Raw genomic sequence first — 13476 nt, 5'->3', positions numbered from 1 at the left:
CCTGACCCCACAGGCCAGATCAATGCACCTTAGTTTGCTACTAACGTCTTTACATCAAAATGATGGTTTAGAAATGTGAATCTATCTCTCCCCCCTTTAGCTGTGCTGCTGGCAGAGCAGTTCAATAGTCTCTATCATAAATAAATCGGGTCCAGAATCATTACACCGTAACCAACAGCAGGAAATTTATAAAACCATGGAAATTTATAAAACTTCAGTAGAAGAAGAGGCAGTTAATAACAGTTAGCATTTCAAGCCTTATCAGTAAGAAACAATTTCAAAGTGCAAGAAAGAAGAAAATTGATAATTTTACCAGTTTCCATCATTTCTCACATGAAGTAAACTAGGCTTTCTAGGTTTTCTGTGGAATTGTGTTTTGATGCCTAAATGAAGCTATAACAGTCAACAGAACACCAACACAATACCAATAGCAAGTGGACAAATAAAAGCCCAAGGAAAGCGCTGCTATTTCACATATTTAATCTCTCTCCCCCCAAATGTGAATATGGCTAGGTTTTAATATTTATGGACATGAAGAGAAGCAAAAGAGGCGCTTATTCTCTCTGTTACACAACTGAAAAATTAGGGAATCTGTAAGCTTTCTTTATTTCCTCACAAAAAAGTAACAATGGCAAGGTTGCAAGCTGCTGCTTTGACTTCTCTAACATCCACAGCGTATGTCAGCACACGCACACAGAGCAGGGCTCTCTCTTTCACCACATACATACAAAGTTTGTGTAAAAAGAGGCCAGCAATAAAGAATCCAGAAGTCAGAGCTTTATATATGTTAAAGAATCCCCCTTTTGCTGTCTGTAGGAAGATTTTGAATAGTTCAAAGCCAAAAATGGTTACTTCGTATATAGATGGTGTTCCATGCTAAGGCGTTGTACTCTCTCTCTTTTTCTTTCCAAAGGATGTGTATATATATACATCTATAGAGATTAGATAGATAGATAGATAGATAGATAGATAGATTTCTTTCAGATTTGTCATGATTCCAAGACCTAAGGAAAAAAATCTAATAAAAAAAAAGCAACAAATCCTGAGACCTAATAATGGGCAAAAAATTATGGGGATAATTGATTTCTAATAGTGATGAATAAACCTCATTAGGCACATGAATAGAAATTTATTTTGGTTTTGGTCACCACTTACTGTGAGATGCTGGAAAAGCCACGCTCTCATGATATTTGTTGCTACTTTGGGGAAAATGCCTCTTTTCTTCTGACGCTTTTTGTCCTTGTCTGGGTCATCATCATCTCCTGTACCAGGTGAGGCTACACTGTTGTCTAAACCATCACCTACAACAAAGAGAAAAACAGGAAGGAGGAGATGTTTAATGAACCAAATACAGAAGCCAAAAAATACCATTAATTGCCAAGACACTACCACAGTTTGGGGGGTTTTTATTTGTTAGATCAGGCACATACTGTTTCTTATTATATAAGAATGCTGATGCAAATATGTAAAAATTAGAAAACCGTGTTTCTCCAAATACTAATTTTGTGTTTCACACATGCATATATCATTAATTCAATTATAATTGTGGGCTTGACATAGTGCAGTACCTCTTTTTCAATTATGGGATTCAATGTGAGAAAACCTGCCACAAGAAAACCCATTTACTGTAAATGCATCCCTACAACCATTCTGAATATGTACGTATAAGTAATCAAGTTAAATGTTCTGTAGTCTATATATTCGAGGCCCTCTGCAGAGGTGGCAGTAACCATGTCACTGTTCAGTGCACATAACACACTGTCAGATGAGCCCCTCCCAGTCACCATCACCTCCCAGCACACACACACACACGCACTCACAAACACGTACACCTAGTCTGACCCTGCGTATAGCATTTGCATGACATGAAAACTTCTACATCTCTGCATCAGTGGTTATAATCATTAAAATAAAAAGATGCACATCAAGGTAGAGCTCTCACTTAATCAGAACTTTCCATCAACATCCTTCTCTTCTGTGCTTTTCCCTGGCATTAATTGTGCATTAGCAAAAATCATTTACTTTTAACAGTCATAGTTATTTTTTCTTGCCCTCCAGCAAAAATGCCTTGAAAGCCTGCCTGGAGGGCATCTAAATTATGTATCTGAAAAACTCTTCTGGCAAGGCATTGCAGGACCCCTACTTTCTTAAAATTCATACGAGCACGTCTTCCTGTTTTTGGGAAGGCATCAATCAAGAGCAGCAATATATGCCATATTCCTACATTAATATTTGAACTAATAACTTTAAAAAAAGGAAAGAAACAAGATCCGACTTGTGGCATAATCAAATGCAAAATAAATGAAGAATACTGGGACAGCACTGAGACTTTATAGATTGCTGTGTTTTCCTTACACATCATTAGCCCGGAGCCACACGAAAGAGGAAAACAGAGAAGTGGAGAGTTTATGCTCCCTGCTGGTGTTTAAGAAGCCGAGGTCCTGGAAGGACATCTGGGAATTGTGCTGAGACGGTGGTTTTTGTAATTTAAGAATAGACATTCATTAGCAGTAAATGCCATAAATCCCATGCTAAGTAAAAACCTTGTCCAAGAAAGCCTAAAACAATAAACTCTGTGCTCAATGTAGCCTGAGCTAGACGCTCCATAGCTTCCTGAGGAATGCTATAGATTCATGAGCTAATTCCTATAGCCTCGTCTAGATCTGTAGTGCTACTAAACGAAATACATTGCTGCTACATACAGTCCATTTGCTTCAAAACTTGCATTTCAGCTCCATCTTCCCTTCCATGCCAGATCACCCTTCTTGTACTGCGTCCCCTCTGAAAAACTGACCCTTTTGGACTGGAGAGACAGAAAAAGCCACAGCAAAGAGCTGGCAGATTAATTTTATTGACATTTCCATTTTCACTGCAATGTGATACCCTCCATCACATGGAAGAGATGACCCTCACTATTTACAGACTGACAGGCCACTTCATTACAACCACCCTGCCCCAAGGCAGAGCAGCTCCTTTCCATCTGCCCAAACACCAGAGCAAGACCCTGAAGTCGCTGCTGTGTTTCTCGTGCCTTTTTTTTTCCTCTTCTATTAACGATAGAGAAAGGAGAGTCAAATCACAGTAAGGTAGTTGAAGAGATTATGGAAGCTCTAAACACTGTAACCAACTGTTTGCTTTTGTAATATATCAGTTATTTAGAAAGCACTCCTTTCTGCTGCCTTCTTCCCCCCCATGTATTCCACCCTACCCCTCTCTCACAGACACGTGTGCGCGCGCACACACACACGCACACACACTTTCCACTATGCCAAGGAACTGCTGCAAGGCAAATTCTCACAAACACTAATGGCTTCTGACTGCTCCTTGGCAACCCCAGCATTTTAACCTGGGTGGATATGCTCTCCAAAATACAGACACTGGAGCTATCTCATCAGCTGTTCATGTGACACAGATGGAGAGTGGCTATTAGGAGCCAGGCAATGGGCCTTGGGGATCTGAGGTGCTGTACTGTAGCCTCAGGCAATTTTGAAAAGCAGTACCCGGAGATGGGGGGAAAAATCTCTACTGAAAGTGCAAGTTTGAAGTCAGTCAGTCTGTTTGTCTATCTGTCGTGCGGATAAAGATATCTTTGTCTCTTTATGTAAAAGTAATGTGTGTATGCACAGGATGTGTGGAGCTGTAAAACTTCTGCTCTGCACCATCCTTTCAAACCACAGAAACACCAGTTCACTCTCTCTATGGACAAATTCCTGTCTGTCTGCATATACTCTCCTATTTGTGAGCATCCTCAGCAGGAGTCTCCCACATGCTATATCAGTGTTTGGACTTTTTGATGAGGTTATTAATATCCTGGTTTGAAAAAGCTAATAGCAGCCCAAGAAAGAAAAGTTCAGTTAAAGCTCTCATTGCCTTCCCATCCTAATCAGCAGTTGAAATCATAAGAGTCAGTGCTTCCCTAATCTGTTCCATAACCTCACAAAAGAAAATTCAAATATTGTAACTCCAAATGATATCAGAAGAAAAATGCAGCCAGATTTGTTCCTACTGGTGTACGACAGGCCTGTTAATCTGTAATGTCATATTCTTTAATAGGACTACAACCACTCAGTTTAGTGGATGCAGGTTCTAGTGAGAAGAAATCATAGAAAAAGCCCATAACAGTCTTTTCCAAGATGGAATTATTTACTTCTGGTCCTAGCTTTCTTTATCCAAATAAATGTCAGTTGCTTTAAATGGAGAAAAGTACAATATCAAAAGTGAAATAAAATGAACAGATATGATAGTCACTTTATGGCAGACTGGATTAACCATATTTTTCACTACTGTATGAAGGAATCAAAATTTAAATAATTTAAATCATCATTACAAGAGATTCTGCTTATATGAACCATTCATATCCTGGCTTAGATGGTAATTTCTAAGAAGAATAGAGTAAAATCCAAAGTTCTATGGAAATGGCAATTATACAAGCATAGTTATCCCAATTTTCTAGAGGAGAAATTAAGGTTTGGATTTTGGTCCACTGTCTCTCTCTTTCACACAGAACCAAAAAAATTAAAGGTGATTTTCTCCTGCTTCCCATACTGTTCACTCATTTATCCTTGTGCAAAGAGTACGCATGATTGCAAAACCCTATCAGTGTTGCAGGAAGGTGGAGAATTCTTAAGTGGCACTCTCTTTGTGAGGTGTCAATGACTAGGCCTGATTCGAGCCAGTAGAGACTTAGGCTTTTTACCCAGCCTAAGATTATAGCAATGCTATGTAATAGTCTCAATAACCCCTATAAAAGATGGAAAGAGTTTACAAGAAACCTTGCAAAGGGACCCACCTGGGGTTCCTTAAAGACCTTCTCTTATAGGGGAAGAGTTTGCTGAGGACGCTGAAGACGCAAGTCTTCTTTACACAGTGGGAAATTGGGGCTTCCACACTGGCTCTGTGCTCAGGCACTCTTAGTATGTGCTGAGGGTTTCGTTCCACAAGCTGAATTCCTTTGCATTGAAAGCAAAGGATATTACCTCTTCTTTAAAAAATATCAAATAAGCAGTCATGGCAGGGTTTCCTTTGCACCATAATTCCAGTTTGCTGCAAGCTGATTTCCTTGGACAGATAAGCTTGCAAAGCCCAGTGTTGACATAGCCAAGGACTCTTTGAGAAACAGAGACCAGTCCTATGTAAAGCCTGTCCAACCTTATTGTATCAATGAATTTTTCTTCATTAGTCTCCCACACTATCAGTATTATCTCAACCCTAGTCCTTGTGCTCTTCATAGAGTAAAAACCCAGCAACAGATGAAGCAAGTTTAGAAGTTGCCCATCTTGTCCTTTTACCGCGTGTGAACAGGATGAATAACAAATTCACAATCTATCAAAATGATAAGTGAAAAGGATGACCCAGTCAGGCCAAAGCACAGAAGCCTGGTAACAGTCCAGATTCAAATTCTAGAAATAGTTTCTATTACCATCATAGCCAGTAGAGCAGTTTAAAAAGTGATTTCTGGAAAAGTACATTTCAGAACTCAGTGTTTGAGCTTCTTCATCATCAGAGGCCCCTTACAGCTTTAAGGTTTGTCACACTAAAGCAAAAGAGAGAACAGCAGGAGTATCTAAACTCGGGGGAAAACAAGACACTTCGCCATTTTTCTAAAAATAGTGGATGCAATACGAAAAGCAAGTTAAAGTTTTTCTGTATAGGAAAGCTGCAGTGCACTATGCTGACCTTAAGTAAACTACTCTAATATTCCAGACTAATATTTTGATGGAGCGGAATATGTAGATATGTAGATATAAATGCAAAACAAAGAAGAAAATCTGCATACAGCCGATATTCACAACTTGCAATTATTTGTTTGTACTTATAATGTGCCCATCTAGACACATAAATTATGTAAACCATTATTAATAGGGACATTCGGCTTAGTAATACAATCCATATCACCACTAGAGAAAAATCTTAAAAATCTGGTTAATTATCACTGTCAAAAAGCTGGAGAGAACTGTCTGAAGATGTTTTTGAAGATAAGATAGTCTGTACTTAAAGGAAGACTAACAGAGAGGGAAGGTCAGCTCCAGATTCAAAGACCCTTCAGGAGAATCCTTATCTTCATTCCATCCTGTTAAAATTATCAGGCTTTTAGCCTTACAGCTCCAGTAGATCACAGATCTTTGAATGAAGTCCTGGCTATGGATTGTTTTTTTTCTTTCTCTTCCTCTTAATGATCCTTGTTCCATGAAGTTGAGTTAAGTTTCCTCACACCACAGGAGGCAAGAGGCCATACTTATCTCCTGCATTTCTTGCCCAGGGAAACTAAGATAGGTTATGACTGGCAAGTGTGGGACTTTGAAAATCACAAACAGTTCAGGTGGGCAACCCAGCTTAGAGCTGGGCCGTCATTGGCACTGCTCTGCCAGTACCTGTGCTGGTTTTGCTAAATTACTTTACTCCAGGAGGAAAGGAGCCATCAGAAGCTGTTCAGGGGCCTTACAGGCACGCTGAGCCTGTGCTGACCTGCATGGTCACTTCTTCCTGGAATGGAGTGTCCTCAGGTGAGCTGCTGTAATCAGACCACTGCATTCTCTGCCCTGGTGTCTCTGAGACACCAAACATATGCTTCATGTTTCCCTGTTCTATGTTTCAGAGAGCAGCTTGGACAGAAAGAAAGGTTGGACACTGGTGCACTAGAGAGAACAGGAGAAAATTTCAGACATATACCACTACCATCTCTCTAGAGGATGCCCTTCTAGAAGGAGACAAAGACCTGGCGTTGTCTCAAGCTCTTCTTTTGCTTTCCAGAATAAAACCCAGCAATTCCACTGGGCTGATAATGTAAAGATGACATGTATGAATTAATAATTATTGAAAATTCAAATAGGAAGAAAACTTAAGATGCTATCAGACCCCACATACAAAGCAATTCTATGTAATCTAATTACAACTTAGCATAGTTTGTCATTCAGGAGCAAGTCCCTATTGCCATCTGGCAATATGTGTTAAAGGCTTAAGGACTTGCATAGTATCTTGTATATAAAGTGTATTTACAAGAGGCAGAATGAAAACTGTTTATTTTCTGTTTCTGGATAGGCACCTGTCTAGAGTCACTAATATATCTTATTTGCAAAAAGAAATTCACTAATGTTTTATTATTTATTCAAAGTAGGAATGATGCACATGTGAATGACATTTCAGCTCTTATTATAGCCATGCATGCTATAAAATCAGTGATCTAAGTCTTTCAAAATTATTTTCAGAACTGTTAAGTTTCACATTTCCCCTTTTATTATTTTTCTGTCCAAAAATAAGAAAAAGACTGGCCTTTTTGTGTTCTTAATTGTCTGTGTTTAGATTTCATGTTTATTTGTAAAGTGAATTGAGAAATCTTAGAAATTCTGTCAAACGTCAAAAATGTATTTTTGTAGCTCATATAAGAGAAAATTAATAAACCACAGTTTAAATGTTAAGCTCCTTTATACAGCCAGGAGGTTCATGGTTTGTTCATTGCAATCCAACATTTTTTCTCATCAGGTGAAAAAAGTGTTCCAATGCAGACAAGGGGAACAACAGTAAAGCAAACTGCTAATTACTGATCTCTCTTACGTTCCTGCTGTGCTAAACTGTCCAGACATGTTGAAGTGAAATTTTTCTGTGATTTTCAAGTGACTAGTTCATGGCCCACTGCCGTGGAGTGCAGGAGAAGGGATGAAATGCGTTAGTTTACATGCAACATTTACTAACTGTGTGGGTTTTCCGACATTAAAGAGGGGACAGTGACCCATGCCACCTTTTTCACACTCAAAAGAGCACTGAAAAAACAGTCTTCATAGGCTTACCTCAGGCTTCCCTGGCCCTTAACACCCTCCCCCCAGGGTAGGAGCAGAAAGAGAAAAAAGAAGGGATTTTGTGCTCCTTTCTCTTCAACTTTTCAGGCGGTATAAGCAGCATTTAGCAAATTCAGCCTCCAAATGGCTCCAAATGCTCTGAGCTGCAGGGGCTCATCCTTTGTTAGCCTCCCTCTATTTACACAGGATTTACGCAGGCTCTCCACTGAAGAGACCACATGTTTCTGACAGAAAGCACTTCCATTCAACACTGCATCAGGCAACAGGATTGTAACCACTGCAGCTTCACGCTGACCTGAGATTAGGGATTTCAGCAACACTGAGATGGTAACAATCTGCTAACTAACGAAAATTATCCATGGAGAACTCTGCTGCATACTCCAGTTAAAACTACCACGGCCAGATAGATTAGGTTACTTAAAGGGGCAATTAAGGACTAGCTACTGTCAAGAATATGCATGTCCATCTACAAATAACATACACACAGAGAAAAATATCAGCAGGGGGAAAAAACAAATTAAAAAAAAAAATAGACTGCAGCTTGGATTAAAACAATTTCACCCACTGGTTGAAGACATAAAGTGTAAAAACAGACAGATGGACACATATGTAAATGTGGCTGCATTTGTTTCTCTGGAACTGGCAAGTTAGTAATAACAGTATAGTTTAATAATTTATTTTCCATGGTATTTTCACACTGGTTAACTGGGCAGTGGCAACACTTATGAAGAACTTCAGGAGCAGAATAATTCCTTCTATCTGATTGCTTCTGAGGCAAACAAACTGAACTAAGCAACCTCTCTTGCCTCTTCCTACAAGAACTCAGTACTGGAACCTGATATCTGTCTGGGGATTTTTAAAATTAATTTTTTAAAAACCAATTTGGCCAGTCCGGATTTCTGCACTGAGATTTTTTCCCCCAGATTTAGTATGTCATCAGGTTTTTCAAAATGGACTACACATACACAAACACAACAAATGTTGCTGGTTGGTGCTTGTGATTTTTGATTCAATAGCTTTTCATGGGGCAAAAGAAAATTGGATGGGAGCACAGGGCCAGAAAGGACCACACAGATCCAGCTTTTGATGAGTTTTATTTTGACATTTTAATTCGGCAAATTATTTTGCTTCTGCAGCGAAGGACAAAATAATTCACTTCCATAATAGTAACTCCTACATGTATCTGATAACCACTTAAAAAGTACTAGGTATATTCTAAAGTTCTCCATAGTATATCATAATAAAGCTCTTCTGGGCACTCAATGATTCATTTTTAGTGATCTCTCAAATGCCCTTACCCACAGTTAACACTCAGATTTTATTAAGGAAGAAAGCAGGGACAAATGTCCACTTAAGTCCCAGCTCTCAAATTCAACTCTGCTTGCGCTGCAGTACCTAAAGCTAAAGCTTTTTTAATGTTCTATTCACCTCCCCTGTGTGGCATTTCTGCTAACACAGAGTTCACAATCTTTCAGCCCCAAACACAGAAGGCTGCTATCTTCAAGACATCCGAGGAATGTGCCAGATACTATCATCTCCCCTGCAATACAAAGAACCAGAAAGAGGCAGAGACCAAAAGGAGACCGTGCTGATCAGGTTACTAAAGTCCAGAAAGTCTTTCCCAGAATGCTAAATGTTAATCTTTGAACCAGAAAATGTTATAATTAAGATCCTTGTAGTTGGAGGAAATGCTAGCTGTAGAAGTCAAAGGTACAGCCATTTGAAGTTGTACTTTTTTGCACGTTTATCCTAATCTCGCACCCCTCATGCTGGCACAACTCCCATTAAGTACTTTGTTCTATTCAAGCAAAATTATCATTAATGTCAGTGGCAGTTTTGCCTGAGTAAGAAATCTAAGACCAGATCCATGTCTTGGTCACAGAGAATTGCAAGCACTGCACAATTCCAGAGGAGATACACTCATTAAAACATGTGGTTTATGCTGATTTATGACATTCTTCTATTTAAAAGTGAAGCTTACATTGTACCTCATCAGGAAAGTGTTCAATAGACTTTTTTCTACATGGTTTTAACTTCAATTCCCACCCTCCCCACCTCAGTACAAGTTGGTAAGTGTACTCCCAGTTTTTGGTATCTAGGCTGAAGGAAAGCATTATTAAAATAGGTTTAAGAATTCTATATGCTTCAGTAATTACTTTGCAGTGTGAATGTAAATAGTTGTTATTCTGTTTAAATTTTTCATCCTACTAAACACTGTCACACAAAGTGTCCTTGTGCTGCAGTTTTAGTGGCATTCTTTTTAAGTCTTTTTTTAATATATTTTTAGAGAAGTATTTTTGGCATTCTCATAGTAATTCTGTTAAGAATACCAGCTGCAGACTGGCTACAGCTGAGGCAACAATAACAAGTCATTAAAGAAATCAGGAGACAAAAAAAATATTTTTCTTTTGCTGAAAGCACATCTCCGTTAAGAGACTATTTTCCTTTTTTAGTTCTGGGATAATGTTTTTCATTTTCTCTATCAACTGTGTAAAAGTATACATTAAAGAGCTATATTTTGTTCTAAGTAGATTTTTTTATTTGTTATGCTGTTACTTTTATCATTAGAATAATATCAAATGTGGGCAAAATAGCTAAGTTCAATTAAAATTCTACCTGCAGTTGAAGTAATTAAGTTCAGTTGTACTTCAATATTTAACCTTTACTATTTTGCAGTTGCTTATATATAGCAGAATGTGAGAACTTAAAAGTAGATGATGACTAACATCCTGCACCATTCTTCATTAAATCATTAATGTAATTTCTTTAAGAGTAAAAATCATTGGTTTTTTTAAAAGGAAAATAGCAATCATAGCATCTCAATTTTCCTTAGAGTTGTTAAAAGTATATAAATTACTTTTTATTTTATTTTAATGTCTTGCACATCTTTAATGTCTTCCCCTTAGACCCTATGCTGTTTGTCAACAACTGCTTGTCCAGGAGACAGCCCCTAAAATGATGCCCACTAGTACAGCAAGAGTCCATGTACTGTCCACATTAGAAACCTCTTTTTTCAGAGCTGTTTAGTTATTAAGTAAGCAGTTGCTGAAATGTTACATATGGGTACACATGGAAAAGGTTTTTTCATCATTAAAAAAAAAAGAACTAGAAAAGTAACAGACAGTTATTCCTGAGAGATACTAAGTTAAAAGCTCCAATTACTGAAAAGGACACTTGTTAGGCCACAAGTCCAAAATGCACATTTGTCTATTTTAAGTTGTATTTAAAAAAAACAGAGGATGGCCAAATGCTTTAAAAAAAAAAAAAGATGTTTTAGTAGAAAGGTCTCAAAATGAACCATAAAAACTTTTTCTGATGATAAAATGTACATGAATGTGTGTTTTACATAAAACAAATGAAAGTACTGTCTTGATATGCATTCACAAACTCTTGAACAGCGTAAGAAGAGATGCTTGCTGTGAATGCATAGTTCAGAAAAAAATTTAAAAGTACAAAACAACTCCAAACTCGGCAAGTCTTACATACCATAAGAGCTCCAACACCTATGCACAGTAGGGTGGATTAACCCGCTGGGTGCTGCGGACATATATATGCACCTCCTCCTAAAGTGTTCATTTGGCTGGCAGTCTGGAAAATGCCAGAATGTGAAGGGTTACGTGGGAACACTGACAGTCTGCTCTTGCAGGTTTAACTTAAAGCCTGTACTTTAAATATAGGGTGTTATGTATTTGGAAAAACAACTAATACTCTTTATAAGTGATGTGCTACTTGGCGCTCAAATCAAAGGACTCAATCAAGTCTTGCTCCCACTAGTGAATCATTCTCCAGATGACAACTGTGTGCTTTGGACCTGCCCGTCTTTATTTTTGTGGGTACTATTTTTCAGAAGTCTTTTCCTCCAAGAAGCCTCATAAACATAAACTGTAAGCCATCAACAACTCACGTGCTGTACATACTGGATGCTTAAAAGTGGTTACTGGAAAGACCTGAAATGTTTCTTTCCTTTGAAGTCCAGTAGATGGACAAAAAGAGCAAGCATAAGGGAGCTAAAGCTCATAGTTAGTCCCTGACAGATATCTTTATGATATCAGAAAGGCAGACAAGCAATTTTTTTTCCATTGTATAATTTTACTGATTTTTTAATCCAGAGAATATGATTAAAAAGAAAGCAAAAAAGAAGGAATGGCTATGGCCACCTTTCTCTGTAGTCAAACTGTTCCAAAAGATGCTTTGGGCCGCTTTAAGTGATTGAAAGTGTATTGGCATACACATAATTCCATAGAAACAGGGGAAAAAGCTTTTGACAAAAGTTTCAATGAAGTGGATTTAGAAAATGAGGAAGCATAAAAATAGCAAAACCACAGGGTACTAAGTTGTTGTAACTCTATTTTTTAAAAAGTTCACAGCACAAAACTCAAAAGCACAGACACCCACTCTGAGACCTGATGCACTGCCTTTTTGCTCATAACCTGTAATTTCATTTCAAGTCTTTCACTGTTACAGAAAATATTACAAAACACAAATATGAAGTGTCTACAAAGTCTTCCTAGAACTAATTTGTGTCCATGAGCTCTTTTTAGGGAAGAGCCTCACAAGTTGGGGTCCAGAGAGCTTACATCACCCCACTTTCTACTTCAAAGGAGTTAGTGTTGCCTACATGTAGGGACCCCAAATGAAAAGCCTGGCAAGTTATGAGACTTCCCTTCCTTCAGGTTCAGATGGGTAAAATGGAGCTTCCCTCTGGACCTAGGTTCACCTAGCCAGTCAGCAAGCTGACCTGTCTGCCATAAGATCAAATATAAGCCCCACCAATCAAGTAGCAGTCCAGGCTAAATGTGCTGATGCAACAAATTTCCAGATCTTGATCACACTAGGCAGGGGAGTCATTCTTCTCAGTGATAAAGTCACTGAATGCACTCTTGAGGAGATAAAAAATTAAGAACTGGCTGACTTTGCACCATTTGAGTGAGTTATTCACCACTGACCCAGAACAACAGAATTGTCATGTTCTGACACCAGCTAGGAATGACTGTAGACATGGTCATCTCTGACTCCTTACTGCAAGTCTGTAAGGAGGAAACAGGAATCATTTCTGAGCTGGTTAGTGGCAACAATCCAGAAAGTACAGTATTTAAATACATTATGCATTAGAAGAAACTTCACACAGTCTCTCCATCTCTCTCTCCTTCTCCCCCTCTTCCTAAAAACTTGGTGAAATAATGCCAATGAAAGGCCAATATTATTAAAAAAAAAAAAAGTCCAAAAAACCAAACCAAACCAAAAATAACCCCACAAAACAAAACAAAATCCTACCAAATAGGATCTCAGCAATTAAGATTTGCCTCAAAGACATTAACCCCCTGCTTGCAATTTTATACTTAAGATATTTTTACCTGTGTTTTACTATGTCAGGTTTTAAAACTTAACAGAGATTTACACTGCACATAAGAATTGAGATAGCTAATAGCATTATCTAACACAAGGTATTCTATTCCCTTTTTCTGTTGCTGGCTCAGAAAGTTACCTTCAGTAAATTTTAAGCAAAATATTTTTTAACTTCTCAAATAAGCAAGGACACAGCTTTCAATGAAAACTGCTTTGAAAGTAATACGTGATATTGGTGGTGGCTCTTATATAAGTGAATATTATATATTACTACTTTTAAATGCAAACATGCCACCACACTCCTGTGCTCATTTGAGCATTACATTTTTTCATGTCT

The 13476-nt window shown here is 38.1% G+C and overlaps 1 protein-coding gene across 3 annotated transcripts in view; it reads right to left on the bottom strand.

The window, feature by feature from the left end:
- MEIS2 (Meis homeobox 2) overlaps nt 1–13476 on the bottom strand; it is a 173817-nt gene that overhangs the window by 120788 nt on the left and 39553 nt on the right. For all 3 annotated transcript variants that reach the window (XM_066551561.1, XM_066551559.1, XM_066551560.1), the window contains exon 8: nt 1156–1301. In XM_066551561.1, coding sequence (XP_066407658.1) covers nt 1156–1301 — 146 coding nt within the window. The remainder of the gene's footprint in view (nt 1–1155; nt 1302–13476) is intronic.

Source organism: Molothrus aeneus, chromosome 6 (genome assembly GCF_037042795.1).
Source record: "Molothrus aeneus isolate 106 chromosome 6, BPBGC_Maene_1.0, whole genome shotgun sequence".
NCBI lineage: Eukaryota > Metazoa > Chordata > Aves > Passeriformes > Icteridae > Molothrus > Molothrus aeneus.
This window is presented reverse-complemented; position numbering and strand designations above follow the sequence as displayed.